Source organism: Eptatretus burgeri, chromosome 24, assembly GCF_056783735.1.
Source record: "Eptatretus burgeri isolate ZD-2024b chromosome 24, Ebu_testis_v1, whole genome shotgun sequence".
Lineage (NCBI taxonomy): Eukaryota > Metazoa > Chordata > Myxini > Myxiniformes > Myxinidae > Eptatretus > Eptatretus burgeri.
Window position 1 is genome coordinate 595,657 of NC_140984.1, and position 20,107 is coordinate 615,763.

General features: G+C 50.4%; 2 protein-coding genes across 2 annotated transcripts in view; one reads left to right on the forward strand and one right to left on the reverse strand.

Annotated features, from left to right (window-relative positions):
• LOC147007830 (CCR4-NOT transcription complex subunit 9-like) overlaps positions 1-20,107 on the reverse strand; it is a 158,577-nt gene that overhangs the window by 72,887 nt on the left and 65,583 nt on the right. The window lies entirely within an intron of this gene.
• Positions 3,290-12,735, forward strand: LOC147007833 (uncharacterized). The gene is made up of 4 exons (XM_085866337.1): positions 3,290-3,427; positions 9,517-9,614; positions 10,546-11,524; positions 12,023-12,735. Exons 2-3 carry the CDS (start codon positions 9,519-9,521, stop codon positions 11,152-11,154), a joined length of 705 nt encoding a protein of 234 aa, XP_085722463.1. The 5' UTR covers positions 3,290-3,427; positions 9,517-9,518; the 3' UTR covers positions 11,155-11,524; positions 12,023-12,735.

Below are 20,107 nucleotides of genomic sequence, written 5' to 3' on the forward strand. Positions count from 1 at the left end.
TCTGCACCTTGACATGAATTCAGGTATCGTCACCACGAGGTAGAACGACGAGGGCACTCGGTGGAGCGCGTTACCTCAGGCGGGCTGAACGGTTCACGTCATGTGTCCCACTGATTGGCTGGATCTGGATTCGGACCTGAACCCAAATATCCAATCGGTTTGTTCTTGGTTATCCACCCACGACTCATCCACCATGTTTCGTCTGAGATATCCTGCTCACAGACAGACAACCAAGCAGACAGACGGACGGACAGACAGACAGGAGTGAAAACGTCCACCTTCGGCGCCTGAGGTAGTAAATGAAACGAGAAGGTGCTTCAGCGCTCGGCAGTCATGTTCCGTGAGCTCGTGAGGCCCACCACTTCGCGGCTGAGCTGTTGTTGTTGTTCCGAGACGTTTCCACGTCACAATAACAGCGCTGACAGTTGACCGGGGCAGCTCCAGCGCAGCAGAAATGTGACGAAATGAGCTTCGATTTTCCAACCGACACAAAGCCATCATCGATGACACCCGTCCTGTGAGCTCCTCGCTCCATCTGGACCTCTAGCGTTGGGAAACTTCCGCAAAAGCGATCACATGAGGTCCAAGAATGGTGCTCCTGTTTTCCCGACCGTTTAATCGACTCGATGGTCAAGCACATGGATGATTAGGGGGGCGATGCTCGTGTTGCTTGAACCGTTCAACAAGGTCTGGTCTTTGGGAAATCTTCCCTGCATTGGAAACTCTTCCGTTCTCATTGCTGTTCCTGAAGCCGGAATCGATCCCACAACCCCCATGCTCCCACCAACGGATTGCTCTCGTTTCTGTTGTTGGTAAAATCAATGGACAAGGTGGTTAATGGACGTCTCGTTTTCTTCCTGGAAAAGAACAACCTGCTGTGCCTGCAAGAGTGGGTTGAGGTCCGCAAGGCCGATGAGATGGTCTGGAAAAGTCTTCTTTATAAGATAACAGCCAATGCCAGGGTCTGCCTGTGAAAGCATCTTGAGGAGGTAATTCGACCAATAAGAGGTCTGAAGACTCAATAGTTCGAAGGTGCGATGGTTTGGACTCGCAGGTGAGATGTTTCAACAACAATGGTCACACCTTGTTGGAGTGCTGCTGCCTTGTTGTTGTTTTCTTACCTGCATTACCTGCCCTGGTTGACCTCTCACTCTTCTCTCCAGGGCTTCAAGGAAGCGGTGTACCCTAACCTCATGTCATCCCCCATCGTGACGCATCAACTTTATTACCCCCCATGAACCCATCCGAACCCTCTTGGGAAGGGAATCAATCCACAGACGCGTTTCGACCCGAGAGCCCGAGATCAAGAGAGAGAGAGAGGAAGCATCAACACGCGACCCTTTTCCCTGTAATCAGACCCCATATGGATGTACACATCATCATACTGTATGTACATCGTTCCCGAGGGGAGGGAAGCCTTCACTGATGACGTCATGTATGAAATCCTGATTCGTCTACATCTATTTATTACATACCGGTTTGATTCAACCATCCTTGTGTGTGGAGGACCCCTTCGTTTCCCACAATTCCTTGGTACAGTAGTCAGTTTTAAATAGGTATTCAAGGTCAGGGTGGAATAACTTACCGGTGATTTGTTTAATTTTCTTTAGTTTATCGAAACCAACGATTCAGGCACTCGTTGAGTTAATGAACACAAAGCCGTTAATCGATCGAAGCTTTCAATAACTATTCCGGCCTCGATCTCCATCGGGGACAATCGTAACCATCAACCGGCAGATCGAATCGAACTAGAAATCGAGTTTGAAAGTCTTAATAAGTTAAACGATGAAACGACGAAGAGCCTGGTGTACGTATGCCGATCCGAGATTCCCTGCACGGATTAATTATATATCGATGACGTGTAAAGACCTCCTCCACCTGGAGCCGGTGCGAGGGTATCAGGTGCCCGAGGAAGGAAAACCTCCAGCTCGACGTCACAACAACTACCCCCCCCCCAAGATGGGAGGATCAGGTTGGGATATCCATCAGGTTCGGACAAATTGCGGCGAAGCCGGCTGTCTTGCCTGCTCCCATCGACCCGTGACGGTCTTCTTTACCTGCTTTACCTCCCATTGACCACTGACCTGTTGAGTAAAATAAAAATAAACCAATGTCACCCACAGGGTGACCCGTATCTTGCCAAAAGGTGACCACGTGTGACTTCTTTAAGGTCACACTGAGGTGAACAGAGCTGCTATCCACCAGGAGCGACTCCTTGAGGAATATCTGCCTACGAGAGATTCCGATGAGAATCGTTCTACAGAGTAACCATGAAAAATATGCTTTTGCCTTACAACGTCACCAAATGACGTCATAATGTCTCAAGCTTGAATATCTAGAAAGCACTCATCGAGGTGTTCAATTTGAGGTTCTTCACGATATGGCTCCTAAAACTTGAAAATTTTACCTTGGGGTCAAATATGTTTGACCTTCGGCGCTAACCATGAAGGTCAAGGCCAATCGCCACCAAAAATTAATCAGCTGAGCGCCAGACCATGAACTATATTCCCATGAAGTTTGAAGACGATCTGATCAAAATTACTCAAAAATAAGGGTTTCGTCGACTCCCCTGATTTGCGACAAAGTGACCTTGACCTTTGACCTTGACCTTCAAAATTTTGTACGCTGAAAGGGACCTCTATAGGCCTCTGATATGCGAAGTTACAAAAATTTCCGATGATAACTGTGCTCTGCAGAATTTTTTATACATGGTTACAGACAAAAAAAAAAAAAAAACATACAAGCTGAAACATATCTTGCAAAAACTTCGTTTTGGCAAGATAAAAAACGCTTCCCAACATGAGCTGTAATTGAACAGAGTGTCCAACACGTTCACATGTAAGTCTCCTCTCCAGATGTCAGTGATGTCTACCTGGAGATGCAGACACTGCTCAAGTCTGCTTGTTAACTCCACCACCGAAGGGAGCTGCAGGTGATGCTCTCACCTCCGTTTGTCTGTCTGTCTGTGAGCAGGATATCTCAATAAGTTGTGGACGGATTCGGACCAAACTTGGTGGACAGATCGGATGTGTGACAAGGACGAACTGATTCGATTTGGGTTCAGATCGACAGATCCGGCCTTCACTGGCTGGATACACGTCCGGAAAAATAATCATTTCCCATAAAAAAGGATGAAATGATTCCTCGAAATGTGAATAATGTTTCCCGATGAACAATAAGGAGACGACTCATCACGTTCTGAGGACTTTGCTTCGAAGAAATATCAAACAATGACCGCAGATGTTCCTTCAATGTACGAGGAGCGAAGGGGGGGGTTCCATTTTACGTCACGCGTCACTTTACGTGTTGACGTCATCGTGGGGCGTGGCCTAATCGGAAAGGCGTGGCGCTCCAACAAGAAGGCGCGGCAAGCCGTGGATTGACGGACTTCAGTCGTTGTCCTGAGGGGACAAAATCATTAAACGAAGTACGTTGTTGGCAAAAAAGGTTTATTGTTATTGTTACAAAAGATTGTTGTCAAAAATAATGTGTTTAATTGAAAGGGCGAAGTTTACGAGCATTCATTAAAATTAACTCGTGGACTGAATAAAATCTAAAACGAGTGGTGTTGTTAATTTATTAATTACGAGCAAACACCGTCTGTCGTTTCGGTGAAGGTAATACTGAGAGGGGGACGAAAAAGTGTGGGGAGGGAGGAGGTGGAGGGGGGAAGAGAGAGGAGGGAGAGGAGCGTGGAGGGGTGGGGAAGCGAGGAAGGAGGAGGAGGGGTGGGGGGGTGAGGCAGAATGAGGTGAGAGGAAGTGAAGGCAGACGTGCAGTCGAGCGTTAATTATGATTCATACCGTCTCATCAAAAAGATTCTGCAAAGAAGAACAATAACACACCGCCCAGACATAAACACCGCCCGGACACGTCCGGAGACAAACTACCGCCCGGACATAAACACCAGACGGACATAAACACCGCCCGGACACGTCCGGAGATAAACTACCACCCAGACACGTCCGGAGATAAACTACCGCCCAGACACGTCCGGAGATAAACTACCGCCCAGACACATCCGGAGATAAACTACCGCCCAGACACGTCCGGAGATAAACTACTGCCCGGACATAAACACCGCCCAGACACGTCCGGAGATAAACTACCGCCCAGACACGTCCGGAGATAAACTACCGCCCAGACACGTCCGGAGATAAACTACCGCCCGGACACGTCCGGAGACAAACTACTGCCCGGACATAAACACCACACGGACATAAACTACCGCCGAGACACGTCCAGAGATAAACTACCGCCCAGACACGTCCGGAGATAAACTACCGCCGAGACACGTCCGGAGAAAAACTACCACCCAGACACGTCCGGAGAAAAACTACCGCCCAGACACGTCCGGAGATAAACTACCACCCAGACACGTCCGGAGATAAACTACCACCCAGACACGTCCGGAGACAAACTACTGCCCGGACATAAACACCGCACGGACATAAACTACCGCCGAGACACGTCCAGAGATAAACTACCACCCAGACACGTCCAGAGATAAACTACCACCCAGACACATCCGGAGATAAACTACCGCCCAGACACGTCCGGAGATAAACTACTGCCCGGACATAAACACCGCCCAGACACGTCCGGAGATAAACTACCGCCGAGACACGTCCGGAGATAAACTACCGCCCAGACACGTCCGGAGATAAACTACCGCCCAGACACGTCCGGAGATAAACTACTGCCCGGACATAAACACCGCCCAGACACGTCCGGAGATAAACTACCGCCCAGACACGTCCGGAGACAAACTACTGCCCGGACATAAACACCGCACGGACATAAACTACCGCCGAGACACGTCCAGAGATAAACTACCACCCAGACACGTCCAGAGATAAACTACCACCCAGACACATCCGGAGATAAACTACCGCCCAGACACGTCCGGAGATAAACTACTGCCCGGACATAAACACCGCCCAGACACGTCCGGAGATAAACTACCGCCGAGACACGTCCGGAGATAAACTACCGCCCAGACACGTCCGGAGATAAACTACCGCCCAGACACGTCCGGAGATAAACTACTGCCCGGACATAAACACCGCCCAGACATGTCCGGAGATAAACTACTGCCCAGACACGTCCGGAGATAAACTACTGCCCGGACATAAACACCGCCCAGACATGTCCGGAGATAAACTACCGCCCAGACACGTCCGGAGATAAACTACTGCCCGGACATAAACACCGCCCAGACATAAACACCACCCCGACACGTCCGGAGACAAACTACCGCCCAGACATAAACACCGCACGGACATAAACTACCGCCGAGACACGTCCAGAGATAAACTACCACCCAGACACGTCCAGAGATAAACTACCACCCAGACACATCCGGAGATAAACTACCGCCCAGACACGTCCGGAGATAAACTACTGCCCGGACATAAACACCGCCCAGACACGTCCGGAGATAAACTACCGCCGAGACACGTCCGGAGATAAACTACCGCCCAGACACGTCCGGAGATAAACTACCGCCCAGACACGTCCGGAGATAAACTACTGCCCGGACATAAACACCGCCCAGACACGTCCGGAGATAAACTACTGCCCAGACACGTCCGGAGATAAACTACTGCCCGGACATAAACACCGCCCAGACATGTCCGGAGATAAACTACCGCCCAGACACGTCCGGAGATAAACTACTGCCCGGACATAAACACCGCCCAGACACGTCCAGAGATAAAGTACTGCCCGGACACGTCCGGAGATAAACTACCGCCCAGACACGTCCGGAGATAAACTACCGCCCAGACACGTCCGGAGATAAACTACTGCCCGGAGATAAACACCGCCCAGACACGTCCGGAGATAAACTACCGCCCAGACACGTCCGGAGATAAACTACCGCCCAGACACGTCCGGAGATAAACTACCGCCCAGACACGTCCGGAGACAAACTACTGCCCGGACATAAACACCGCACGGACATAAACTATCGCCGAGACACGTCCAGAGATAAACTACCACCCAGACACGTCCAGAGATAAACTACCACCCAGACACATCCGGAGATAAACTACCACCCAGACACGTCCGGAGATAAACTACTGCCCGGACACGTCCGGAGATAAACTACCGCCCAGACACGTCCGGAGATAAACTACCGCCCAGACACGTCCGGAGACAAACTACTGCCCGGACATAAACACCGCACGGACATAAACTACCGCCGAGACACGTCCAGAGATAAACTACCACCCAGACACGTCCAGAGATAAACTACCACCCAGACACATCCGGAGATAAACTACCGCCCAGACACGTCCGGAGATAAACTACTGCCCGGACATAAACACCGCCCAGACACGTCCGGAGATAAACTACCGCCGAGACACGTCCGGAGATAAACTACCGCCCAGACACGTCCGAAGATAAACTACCGCCCAGACACGTCCGGAGATAAACTACTGCCCGGACATAAACACCGCCCAGACACGTCCGGAGATAAACTACTGCCCAGACACGTCCGGAGATAAACTACTGCCCGGACATAAACACCGCCCAGACATGTCCGGAGATAAACTACCGCCCAGACACGTCCGGAGATAAACTACTGCCCGGACATAAACACCGCCCAGACACGTCCAGAGATAAAGTACTGCCCGGACACGTCCGGAGATAAACTACCGCCCAGACACGTCCGGAGATAAACTACCGCCCAGACACGTCCGGAGATAAACTACTGCCCGGACATAAACACCGCCCAGACATAAACACCACCCCGACACGTCCGGAGACAAACTACCGCCCAGACATAAACACCGCCCTGACATAAACTACCGCCGAGACACGTCTGGAGATAAACTACCACCCAGACACGTCCGGAGATAAACTACCGCCCAGACACGTCCGGAGATAAGCTACTGCCGGGACATAAACACCGCCCGGACATAAACTACCGCCGAGACACGTCCGGAGATAAACTACCACCCAGACACGTCCGGAGATAAGCTACTGCCCCGACATAAACACCGCCCAACAATAAACACCGCCCAGACATAAACACCGCCCGGACATAAACACCGCCCGGACATCAACACCGCCCAGACATAAACACCGCCCGGACATCAACACCGCCCAGACATAAACACCGCCCGGACATCAACACCGCCCAGACACGTCCAGAGATAAGTACTGCCCGGACACGTCCGGAGATAAACTACCGCCCAGACACGTCCGGAGATAAACTACCGCCCAGACACGTCCGGAGATAAACTACTGCCCGGACATAAACACCGCCCAGACATAAACACCGCCCGGACATAAACTACCGCCGAGACACGTCTGGAGATAAACTACCACCCAGACACGTCCGGAGATAAACTACCGCCCAGACACGTCCGGAGATAAGCTACTGCCGGGACATAAACACCGCCCGGACATAAACTACCGCCGAGACACGTCCGGAGATAAACTACCACCCAGACACGTCCGGAGATAAACTACTGCCCGGACATAAACACCGCCCGACAATAAACACCGCCCAGACACGTCCGGAGACAAACTACCGCCCAGACATAAACACCACCCAGATATAAACACCGCCTGGACATCAACACCGCCCAGACATAAACACCGCCCGAACATGTCCAGAGATAAACTCCTGCCCAGACATAAACACCGCCTAGACACGTCCGAAGCCAAACTACCGTCCAGACAAGTCTAGAAACAAATCCCGCATATATATAACCATCGTCTCCAAGAGGGAGGGAGAGAGAGAGAGAGAGAGAGAGAGAGAGAGAGAGAGAGAGAGAGAGAGAGAGAGAGAGAGAGAGAGAGAGAGAGAGAGAGAGAGAGAGAGAGAGAGAGAGAGAGAGAGAGAGAGAGAGAGAGAGAGAGAGAGAGAGAGAGAGAGAGAGAGAGAGAGAGAGAGGGAGAGAGGGGAGGGAGGGAGAGAGAGGGAGAGAGCAGAGAGGGAAGGGGAGGGAGAGAGAGAGGGGGAGAGTGGAGAGGGAGGGAGAGAGAGAGGGAGAGAGCGGAGAGGGAAGGGGAGGGAGAGAGAGAGGGGAGGGGCAGAGAGGGAAGGGGAGGGAGAGAGAGAGAAGGAGGGGCAGAGAGGGAAGGGGAGGGAGAGAGAGAGAGGGAGAGAGTGGAGAGGGAAAGGGGAGGAGGGGTGGAGAGGGAAGGGGAGGGAGAGAGAGAGGGAAGGGGAGGGAGAGAAGGGGAGGGCGGAGAGGGAAGGGGAGGGAGAGAGGGGTAGGAGCAGAGAGGGAAGGGGAGGGAGAGAGAGAAGGAGGGAAGGGGAGGGAGAGAGAGAAGGAGGGAAGGGGAGGGAGAGAGAGGGGAGGGAAGGGAGAGAGAGAGAGCGGAAAGGGAAGGGGGAGGAGGGGTGGACAGGGAAGGGGAGGGAGAGACAGAGCGGAAAGGGAAGGGGGAGGAGGGGTGGACAGGGAAGGGGAGGGAGAGAGAGAGGGGGAGAGAGTGGAGAGGGAAAAGGGAGGAGGGGTGGAGAGGGAAGGGAGGGAGAGAGAGAGGGAAGGGGAGGTAGAGAAAGGGAGGGGCAGAGAGGGAAGGGGAGGGAGAGAGGGATAGGAGCGGAGAGGAAAGGGGAGAGAGAGAAGGAGGGAAGGGGAGGGAGAGAGAGAAGGAGGGAAGGGGAGGGAGAGAGAGGGAGAGAGAGAGAGAGAGAGAGAGAGAGAGAGAGGGGAGGGAGGGAGAGAGAGAGAGAGAGAGAGAGCAGAGAGGGAAGGGGAGGGAGAGAGAGAGGGAGGGGCGGAGAGGGTAGGGGAGGGAGAGAGGGGGCGGAGATGGAAGGGGAGGGAGAGAGGGGGAGGGCGGAGAGGGAAGGGGAGGGAGAGAGAGAGGAGGAGGGAAGGGGAGGGAGAGAGAGGAAGGGAGGGAGAGAGAGGGAGGGAAGTGGAGGGAGAGAGAGAGGAGGGAAGGGGAGGGAGAGAGTGAGGAGGAGGGAAGTGGAGGTGGAGCGAGAGAGAGAGAGGAGGGAAGGGGAGGGAGAGAGAGAGAGAGGAGGTAGAGGGAGAGAGAGAGGAGAGAGAGAGAGAGGAGGAGAGGGAGAGAGAGAGAGAGAGAGAGAGAGAGAGAGAGAGAGAGAGAGAGAGAGAGAGAGAGAGAGAGAGAGAGAGAGAGAGAGAGAGAGAGAGAGAGAGAGAGAGAGAGAGAGAGAGAGAGAGAGAGAGAGACAGAGACAGAGAGAGAGAGAGAGAGAGAGAGAGAGAGAGAGAGAGAGAGAGAGAGAGAGAGAGAGGGAGGGAGAGAGACAATGAGGGAAAATTAAAACAATTAAAACAACAAAACAAGAATTAAAAGAAAAAAAACATAAAAAAAAGAAGAAACACCATTTTTATTTTAACCCCCTGGTGATACCCCTGAGGGTGTCACGCTTTTCTCATCATCACTCCCCACCCACTAATGAAATTAATTAGTTTGGTGGGATTTATTTAATCTGGTGTTGGTGTAGCACAGGCATGATGGACCGAATGGCCCCTCCTGCATCTGATGTCCTTGTTATTCCTGTGTGCGCAGCCATGGATCATCCCTACCATCGCATCACCGCCAGGAACCCCCAGCTTACACGGATTAATGATGAAAACGAACAACCGGATGAGGTTCGAGCTCCACAGGCAAGTAATGTCCGCTGTACAATACTGTAACCATGTTATTGTCCTGCATGATCACCTGGACTGTCTAAATAATCTCGGGGTTATCGTCTCTCCGTCAGTGGGAGGCACTGATGACGTCATGGAGGATAGAATCCACTCGGGGTTCACCTCTCACCCCAATGGAGCCACTGATGATGTCATGTAGTACAGCAAGCACTCCGGGTTCTCCTGTCACTGATCAATGGAGGCAGTGACATTCTAACAGAAGTACTCGCCTCGAAGAGGAACATAGAAGAGGTGTAAATGTATTTAGCCGAGACTGATGATTGGTTAAGGGTGAATGATTTGTGCCAATAAGGACGTGCATTGAATGTTCGAACTGTTCTGTCCACGGTACCACATTCCGACACACTCCATTTTACCTGATACGTGTGCCGAAGGCTGCCCTGGCACACCTGTCGAATCTGTAGGCCTTGCAGTGCACCTCAGCCCACGGGCTCGACTCGCCAACTCGACATGTGACTCCGCGTGATGTACGACACGGTGATCTGAGAATGAACGATCTATGTTCATGTAAACCTTCGTGCGGACTCACACACTCACTCATTGACGCACAGACCGAACCAAATATTTCCCTTTGTGCGAGGATAATCATGTAAAAAGGGGATTTTCCACTTGAATTATCTTCCCACCAAAAGACCACCACTGTGATATCCTTGATACGAGGTGACTGACTGCCCAAGGAGCCGGTTGGACGGACGAGGTAACAGGTAACCCCGGTTAGATATCCCACCATCTCCGTGGCAGAAGGTAAAGACAGCAGAGTTTGCTATTTTGAGGCCTGAACTGTTTGAAACAACATGTTGAGCAATTTGCTTTAATCTTGCGAGAGTAACCGAGAGAGACGATCGGTGATGTCACAAAGGGAATGCATTGTTTTTCTTCCACGCAGGTGAAAAAGTCAGGAGAGAAGAGAAAGAAGAAAAATGAAATGTCGGCGATCGTGAAGAAGGCAAAGAAGGATGGAGGGAAGAAAGTGAAAAAAAACTTCAAAAGTGTAAAACCAACATTGTGTTCAAGAGAAAAGAAGAAGGATACGGAGAAGAAGAAGAAGAAGAAGAAGAACAAGAAGAAGAAGATCGATAAACTGTTCAATATCCTGCAGAAGGTTTTACCGAAGGAATCAAACGCGTTGACCGCAGATCTTCCCGGAACTGTCCGTAAGAGCTCGCCGGCTGATACCGAGCCCTCCACCGACCCATCACTGAAAAACAGTTCGGCGAATGACCTTTTGGTTCTTCCTTCGGTGAATGAGAGCAACCGCTACAGAAATATGGCGGCAGGGGTGGGAAAAGATGTCACCTCGAGAAACAAACGATATCACCTCAAGAGCTTGCCGCCACGTCCCACGAGCCATCGGTCACCTGCTCACTCAAACTCAGATCTCGAACCGCCGGAGAAAAGAGCAAGAAAGATGGCACCGAGAAACGACGAGGAGCTTTCAACTTCTTTGGCTGAGATGTTCCTGAGAAGACTGTCCTTGAAGGAAAGCGCGGGCTGAAGGAACTTCAATGTCGTTCGAAGATGGCCGAGGGTCGACTGGCAAGCATCAGGGAGCGTTTGGAGTTCCAAGTGTCGATCAAATGGCAATGGCAGAAGACAAGACGAATGTGGAGACATCTCGTGACCGTGACACTCCAGGAGTTGGTCACAGTTTAGGTGTTCCTGGATCATCCACATCCCGGTGGAGGCGAAAAGCAGCCACCGTGAGTGTCACAGAAAAGTCCACTTCGGCAACTACTCCCGGCAACAGCTTTCCAGCCCCAGGGACAGGACTCCCCTCTGGACCTCTCCTCTGCCTTTGCGAAAGAGGGCAACGGACGAGAGATCTCTGGAGCAGGGTACCAACCGGAAGTGGAGCGCAAAGCAAGGTCAGTGATGTTGGGAGATCAGGCTCAGAAGTACGGTAGTTGTGGAGCGCAAAACGTGGTAGCTTAACTCCCTTTCGGACGTTGCATAAAAATCTGGACCGAGTTCATCCTTGGTAACTCAGGTTGAGGTGAAAGTTCACCTCAACTTGATACATCCCGGTGATACCCCGTGCAGTCAGTCCTCTTAAATGTTTAATGCAACCTCGGTCTTTTGTCGATATATCCTTGGAAGGCCAGACTGTCTTCCCAATGAATGTGGTTAACTCGGGAGTTATTATTTGGGGCCTGTGGTGGTACTTGTGGTGCTATCTAACAATGGAGGACACGTGGGATGGCTGTTCTATTGTCACATTCTAGTTGGACTTCCAGGATATCCTTTGTCGTGCTGTTTGCCCAATCTACTCCGTAAACTGCAGCTCTCTGGGAGAGTTTGTTCAGCATGTGCATCTGTTTTTCTTCCCTCGCACTTACAACCACATTTGTCCAATTTTCCCACAGGTACCACCACCACCACCATTTTTCCACCGTTGTATCCTCGTCCAGAGTGCCCTTAACCGGAAATTTTTATTCGAAGTTGAAGGTGAAACTTCTACGCCATCCCACACACCACTCCCCAAGGCTCGTGGTCCACGTGTGTAGAAGATGGAGGGGAGCATTCCTAACACCTCTTCATTTGCTGTTGTCATCACTCCCTGCACTCAACCTGTGACAACCACAACCACTGACTCTTGTTTGTTTGTTCTTCTTATTTCCCATGCCAACGTGCTGTTGCTGTTCATCTCCGATAATAACGCTCCTTGTGGAGCAAACTCAACATCTGATCCTCAATAAAAACAATTATGTAATCCATATTTTCATTACTCGAAGGCACTCACACCCTCCGGGCGGCAGGACCCTTCTCGGTGTATCTGAGCTCGGGCCGGAGTACGTGCACCGGAGAAAGGTTGAAGTACGTGCTCGTCTGCTGGCCTCGGGTGGCCACTTCAGGCCAGTACTGGGGTTGGAACCACAGGGAGAACTTTTGAACAACTCCATTCGCTCAAGAACTGTTAAATGTCCAATTTTGGAGTTTCTGTGACATCCATGTTTGTTCCATCGTTGTAAGATTCTTCCACGTCCACTGCACCTTACATTTCTTGATGTTAAACTACATCTGCCAATGTTTTACCCAATCTATTAAAGTATTCAGACATTCCTGAATCTGATCACTGCCTCCTCTGATGTCGACCTTACTTCCAAGCTTTGTGTCACCTGCAAATTTGAAAAGCCAACTCTTAACCCCACTATCCAAATCGTTGATGTAAACCATGAACAACAGGAGCGAGAATTTCTTTGCAACACACGTCCCCTCCCGATGTGATATTTCTAAGTCCAAGAAGGCATAACCCTGAAAAAAGGTAGAACATAACATAATAACATGTAGGGCCTTCCTGTCCTCAAACCACAACCCAAAGCCTTGATCTAATATCTCCTGGTGGTTTGTGAGACGTTTCGGAGTTCACCTGCTGGTTCATTCAGATCTCCTGCTCGATGTTGATAAACCTCCAAGTCACGGTGGCTCGATGAGGTCAACATCAGGACTGTGGGCTGCCTCAAACCCAAATGGAATCATCAAACGAGTCCTCGATGGAAGCAGCGTGGGAAGGTGTGTTGTCATGGCGATACAGGTTGGGCACCACACCGGTGGAACTCCATGAATGCTGGTACTGTCCTCTCATCGGGAATGTCACCACAGGGTTCAGTCGTCATCATTCCTTACATATCCAAGCCATGATAAAGTCTTCACACTCCATTTCATTGCATTCTCCATGGAGAATCTGATCGTCATTACTCATCATGGACGACGGTAGTACTCCATGTTGAAGAGGGATGACACAGTGGGGAGGGGGAGGGGGAATGGCCGCCCATTCAAGTGTGCACACAATGATACGCTCATAAACTCCTCAAGAGTGAAGTAATAAGCATTTAAAAGCCGTAACTTTATTCTCGAGCGTTTTCTGAACGACCAAGACTTAATATTATCGTTTTTGAGCCCGATCTCACAATGGTGAAGAATCACTTTTTTAAGAAATTAAATAATTCTCATATCCAGATCTGGATCCGGATCTTCACCAGAATCGAATCAGTTCGTCCTTGTCACACACCCAACCTGTCCACAAAATTTCATCCGAATCCGTCCACAACTTTTTGAGACAACCTGCACACAAACAAACAGGCAAGCCGGTAGGCGGCCATGGGTCGCCGAGCATCCGATGACCTTTGACCCCTGATCTGAGTTAATCTCGTACTAAGCACTTACGAAATTGCAATCGAATCGGTTAACCCGTGTATGAGCAAGGGGGCTTTGAATGGTCATTTTGCCCAAACAATGCACTCATTGACCTTTGACCCCTGACTGAGCCGAGATGGGTCAATATGTCCTGAAGCAAAGTTGTAGTACCCATTGAGTACTCTGTACCTATGAAGTTTCATTCGTATCGGTTAACCAGTGTCGGAGCAAGGGGGATTTGAATGGTCATTTCGCCTGAAAAATGCACTTATTGACCTTTGACCCCTGACCTACTCCAGATAGGTCATTATGCAAATGAGCAAAGTTGTAGTACTCATTACGGTCTATAAGCATGTAAAGATTCATTCGATTCGGTTAAACCGTCTTGGAGCTAGTGTACTTTGAATTTTCAGCAGGAATGCTCAATGGCCCTCGGACACCCAAGTTGAGAGGGTTACCATTTGGAAACTATAAGATATAGAACAAAATGGATGTCATGCAGCGGATAGAGAATCACCTTAAGATTATGCATACCAAATCTCATCGAGTTCCATCTGCTGATAACTACTCGGTATCAATTTGAATGAAAAGTACCGAAAATGCGGTTTGAAATCGGAAATCCCCAAAGTTCGAGGGGGTGCTGTGGGTCAACAAAGATATAAATCGAAAATCTGGCTCGATCGTTTGTGCACAATGTATTCCAGACGGATTAGTGTGAATTTTCATGACCATCCGACCATAACCCGAGGAGGAGTAGCATTTGGCGCGAAGGCACCTCCAGCTCTCGCATATGATCGATTTTTTTCCCTTTGACCCCTGACCGAAGCAATATCGGTCAATATGTCCTGAGGCTAAGTTGAAGTACTCATTGCGTGCTATGAACATGCAAAGTTTCATTCGGATCGATGCACTCACCTGGTCGCTAGGGGGTCTTCAATTTACGCCAATTTTCGGGCATACCCCATTATTATTAGGGGGCGCTGCGGGTAAACCATTGCATGTATCACAGAAAAAGGAATATATTTGGTAGAGCATCACCTGTAGATGATGCATGCCAAATTTCATGCCTACGTGGGATAATGGCTTTCGGAATTGATTTCGCGTGAACGGTACCGATTTTGAAGGTTTTTCGGCTGTTGCTCGGGAACCAAAGCGTCCCGAGCAACCATCACAATTTCCAAAGCACAAGGTCGTAAGATGTACCTACCACCCGAGTTTGGTCAGAATCCGCCCACGTTTACTGCCAATTATGCTGATGACAAACAAATAGACAGAATCACTGACAATAAGGGTCACCTATTTCGGCGACCCAACCAGCACAAAGGAGCCCAATGATCTCAGTCGGTAGAGCACGGGACTTTTAATCCCAGGGTCGTGGGTTCGAGCCCCACGCTCGCTGGAATTTAATTTTTTGTTTAATAGCAATAAATAAGCAAACGAATGAATGAATGAATGAATAAATTGTACGTTGCTCTGTTATTTTCTCATAATCTGAGAATGGTACTCGGACATCGCCATTCAGACAGCATCATCGTCCGGAGGAGGTTTCAGGCTTCCGTGTTGCGTGTGAGTGCGGCTGAGCACCCCGTTTGATGTACGCCGTGGTGAGTGGTGTGTGCCATCGGAGGGGCCACAAAGCGGTTTGAGTTTCCTCTCCCGGAGAGAACTGCTCGGTTGACGTGCGGTGGGTCTATCAAGAGCCAACTTCACGGTGCACTGCCTCGGAGAACAGCATGAGCCGACTCAGCCGAGGATCGATGCCGGAATGAAGGCCGACTCCAAAGAGTTCAACATCGAGCGAGCGCTGCAGGTTCTGGCATCGTCGTGAGAGACGACGCGTGCGATGTGTGGCACTTTGATGGGTTGAGAGTCTCGACCAGATCCATCGAATGGCGGTCTCGATGCTCGACTCCAAAGGTGTGCGACTCGATGATGAAACGGTGTCAGGTCTGGGTTCGATTTCTGATCCGACACTAAATTCAGGGATTTGCATCTCTCTGGTATGCGGCGCAAAGCTGCCGACAAGCTTTGATAGTCGGCTGGCCGACTGCCGACTAGATAGCTCGCCGACTCTTCCTGAAGCACACGATGCGATCTTTACCATCCACCAACTGATGCCGGCAAACGTGACGCACATTTTGACATCGATCCGAGGGACGGGAGACACATTGATGGATGACCCGGCCTGTGAAGGAGCAGGATGACAGTTTAAAGCTGGGTCGGAGTTCCAACTCCGACTACACAGCGTAGAGGCAAGTGTGAGTACCTCGAGGCGATCCCTACCAGATTCGTCTCCCCGTCACTTCACTGACGGCCTTAATCAAACGGCAGCACGTTCTACTCCACACACACACACACATTGCGCGTCCGTCTGTAAGTGTCAACGAAGATGTAAAATGGAGTAAAACTCACGAAGAAGGATCTTTTGTAACACGTAGTTGTTGTGGCTGTGAAGGTTGTTGTTTGTGCGCTCCTTTTGTGTCCTTCTCTGTTGCTTCGAGAAGTATTACTATGTTAAATCTTGTGTGCTCCCCTCGCGTCCGTCTCAATGGGGTTCCTTCCTGCCGTCGTGGAATCGGAACAAACGGTTCCGCTGCAACGACTCCGTGAAAGCTCAAATTCCCGCTTCTTCTTCTTCAATCCTGGAAATAATTAAACAGACACTAAATTTTGTTTGTCCAAGTGAATCGATTGTTCGCTTTCCAACGGTTCCATTTGTATAATTCCACGACAGCAGGAGTCCTTTCGAATGAGGCACGACGATGCGTGCACGCACGGAAGGGTGCGTCTCCTGTTTTCATTCGACAGGAATCAAACCCAAGACCAGATGGCTCAGATGGGAAGACCGCTATCGTTATGTTTTTATCTCACCTGGGATTTATTTAGTCAGGTGTGAGCTTACGCGATCGATCGGTGTCGGCAGGTGAGTGAGCGAGTGTCGTATTTTTCCGGACTGGTCCCTTTTTAAGACTTCGATCGAGTCAAATACAATAACACTTCTTCAAGTTTACAATATCTCAATTCAGAAATGTAAAAGTACTGAGAAATGAGGAGATTTTGTCGAACTCGAACAATGCGAGCGCAGCGAGCAGGGCCAGACAATGAACCAGTGAGACGGTGCCAGGATACGAGAAGCCATAGGGGAGCATGCTGCTGTCCCAAACCAGCCAGAGCCTTTAGAGTCCAAGAGTGCCGTCCAACGATGGTAACGGGCGATGGGTGAGCACGTATCTTTATCACCAACTCCCCCCTCCGTTCCGCCTGATGGTCATAGACCAATCACAACGTCCCCATCAGAACCAGCTGTGTCTGAGCTCCCACCATTCATCCCCCCCCTCTGCCCAGGCACAACAGACCAATCACCAACCCAGGAGTTCAGCCAATCATGAACCGAGAAGAGTCGAAAGCCCGCACCATCCGATGTTGCTCCACCCTTGCTGAAGAGTCACCAGGGTTTCACTCCACGATCGAGTCACTTGCGAATCAAATCCCAGGTATGTTACCTGGGACTCACTTGCGACTGACTTATTTCCCTTGGACATCATTTCCCGTACGACTTGGCGAGATGCTTCGATTTCCGAAAGAGTGCGGAACCTGTTAAGTGTCAGTTGTGGATGAAATCAGTTGAAATGTTTGCTTCTTGCGTGCCTCCGGATTATTTTCAGAGCTCAGTAAATGCTCGCTGAATGAGCGAATCATTTCCATTGTATGTAGGGTTGAATATACTGACATTGTGTACCAGTGTGAGAACATGTGTCCATGACTGAACGACTGACGATTGCTCCATCACATCACAGACAGGTCGGTAGTCTCTCGGTGTTCCACCGCTCCATTCCGGATCTTGCACCCTCTGCTCTTTCCATGCTCTGTCCCCCTCTCCTTGCCACCTCAAGATCCTGCAGGGTGCCCACGGTCCACCTGAAACGTTTGTGAAACTCCAAAAATCCAGAATCACTGCTCAACTCCACTCATTCGTTCCTCTTTTTGTCCCCACATGTCGAACCAACCTCAACACCCTCTTCCATCTCATTTTTCCCTCCAGGTCTTCAAGACAGTTGTTCACCACCATCTCAGATCACCCCCCCATCCAAAACCATGATATTTTCGACACCCATCAACCCCCTCTCCCCAACAAGCTCACCTCCTTCAAAAGTTTTTCCTTCCTGAGAGTTTGCTTACTGCATCCTTGTTCTCCACCTGTGTGTCCTCCCCTACCCCTCTTTCTTCACCACATCCCTTATTTCTCCAAGTCTCTAGTTTGTCCCTCAAACCTGCTCTTGTTGTGCTTCCTTTTTTTCTGGTACATTATTATCTGGCCTGTGTTCGACCTCCTCCATGAACCTCGACTTTGCATACTCCACAGTGATCGATATGATCCTTTCTAACCGCCTTTGAACGATCAATCGAACAGTGCAGCGATAGCCGCACTGGGAATCGAACCCACATTATTAAAGAGTAGCTTCACGGAGTTATTCTGTTCATTGTAAACAGTTTAAAAGGTTTGTCGTATACCTGCATCCGAAAACAGGAGCCAAAGGTGAAAAGGAGTCGTGATTGAAATCGTGCTCACCTGCCGGGTTCCTGTCGGTAGGTGGACACGTCTGGTCCAAGAACAACATGTGCTCTTCATTCCAGGCCCGTACCCAGAAGAAGGAGCGAGTGCATCGAGTGCGGACTGCGGTCCCTGTGCAGAGAGAGTTGCGATGTGACGAGTTGGGAGAATTCTGGTCACGTGGTCCGTGTACGCCATTTTGTTTCCATTCTCCGCGAATCGGTCGGTTCCAATCTGTGAGAAGACAATGAATATGACGTGATTGCAGGGTTTGTTTTGGTTGGCGGAATTTAATAATAAACATCAGCATGGGAGAAAGACCGATGGAAAATGGAGTTATCGACTTCTGGATAGGACATTATTCCAGGTACGTGAAAGGTGAGTGATCCACGTGTGATCATTGTCTGTTGTGCGACACAAAACTTGATCTCTCTCGTCCACAAGGGGCAGAACTTGGGAAGAGGGAGTTGCCAAAGCTCAAGCCTTTGCTGCCGGCAGCGTGAGATCAACAGATCCCACCAGGCCGCAGGGCCAGGCCGCGTTACAGACGAATGTCGAACTGCGTGATACCAGGCGCCTTGTGGTCCCCGTTCCCACTGAAGGTGTTGTTTTACGCTCGGTCTTCACTGCTTTCAAAACTGTTGGATTAGACATGGCCCTCAGTCCTTTTCGTCCCAGGCGAGAGGAGGCGGCAAAGCGTGCCGCCTCCAACTCGCCACCATTTTGTTGTGTGTGTGTGTGTGTGTGTGTGTGTGTGTGTGTGTGTGTGTGTGTGTGTGTGTGTGTGTGTGTGTGTGTGTGTGTGTGTGTGTGTGTGTGTGTGTGATTTTTCGTCAACGACTGCGTTCTTGCCCAAGCTTTTGCTATTTACTGTGACATTGAGGAATATATTGTTACGGCTGTGGAAATTCGCATTACACCAAGAAGGGCCCGTAGGTGAGATATCTCTAAGTACATGTGTAGTTAGCCCAAACCCATTGTCTCGAGGGAATAAATGTGATTCATTCGGGCTGCGACCCTTTAAGATAGCCGTTTTTCTGTTCTATCTTTATTTTGAACCAACCACGTCTCAACCGCCATCACACAACAACCACCTTAACCACCACGCCAGCCATCGTCACCAACTACAACCATGCTCCAACCCTCAGACAACAACAACAACAACGCCAACAGCCACGACCTTTACCTTCGCAACTCAATCCCGCAAACATCGCATCACCGTCATTCCCAAACGGCACCATAACCATCAAACCACCACCGAAAACCCTCCACCACCCTCACCTCTCTCCTTCTACGGCCATTCCCGCACCACCTGTGAACACTGAGCGTCGGGCTGTCTTGGGCCCGTTCTGCGATACGCACCGAGCCGCGAGCACAAATAGCGGCCTTTCCGAGGAAAATTCGGATCAGGAACCCCACACGCCCACTTTTGTTCCATCCAATGAGCAAGCACGGATCGGCTTGGCCCCGCCTCCAGGCGCGTCTGAAGGAAATCGATATATGCAAATTGTAGGATCAGGGGAGATTCACGCCCCCTTTCCTCCGACCAATTGGCGTGCGTGGCTCCGCCCCCGAGGTCATCCTGATCCGGATATTTGCATATTAGCTGCTCCTGTCAGCCGATAAAATGGCGAGCACAAGGCGAATCGTGGCAGAAAGAGTGAGTCGAGTGATCGGTGTGGGAGAGTCAGTCGAGTCGGGTGGCGAAGTCGTCGGTGTGTCATCGAGTTGGGTTCTGGAATTGGCTGAGAAGAGTTGTGGG

Excerpts from the sequence above, each read along its gene's own strand:
- LOC147007833 (XM_085866337.1), top strand. The coding sequence starts at position 9,519 with ATGGATCATCCCTACCATCGCATCACCGCCAGGAACCCCCAGCTTACA. Across the intron at positions 9,615-10,545 it reads ATGAGGTTCGAGCTCCACAG|GTGAAAAAGTCAGGAGAGAA; the intron begins GCAAGTAATGTC and ends TCTTCCACGCAG.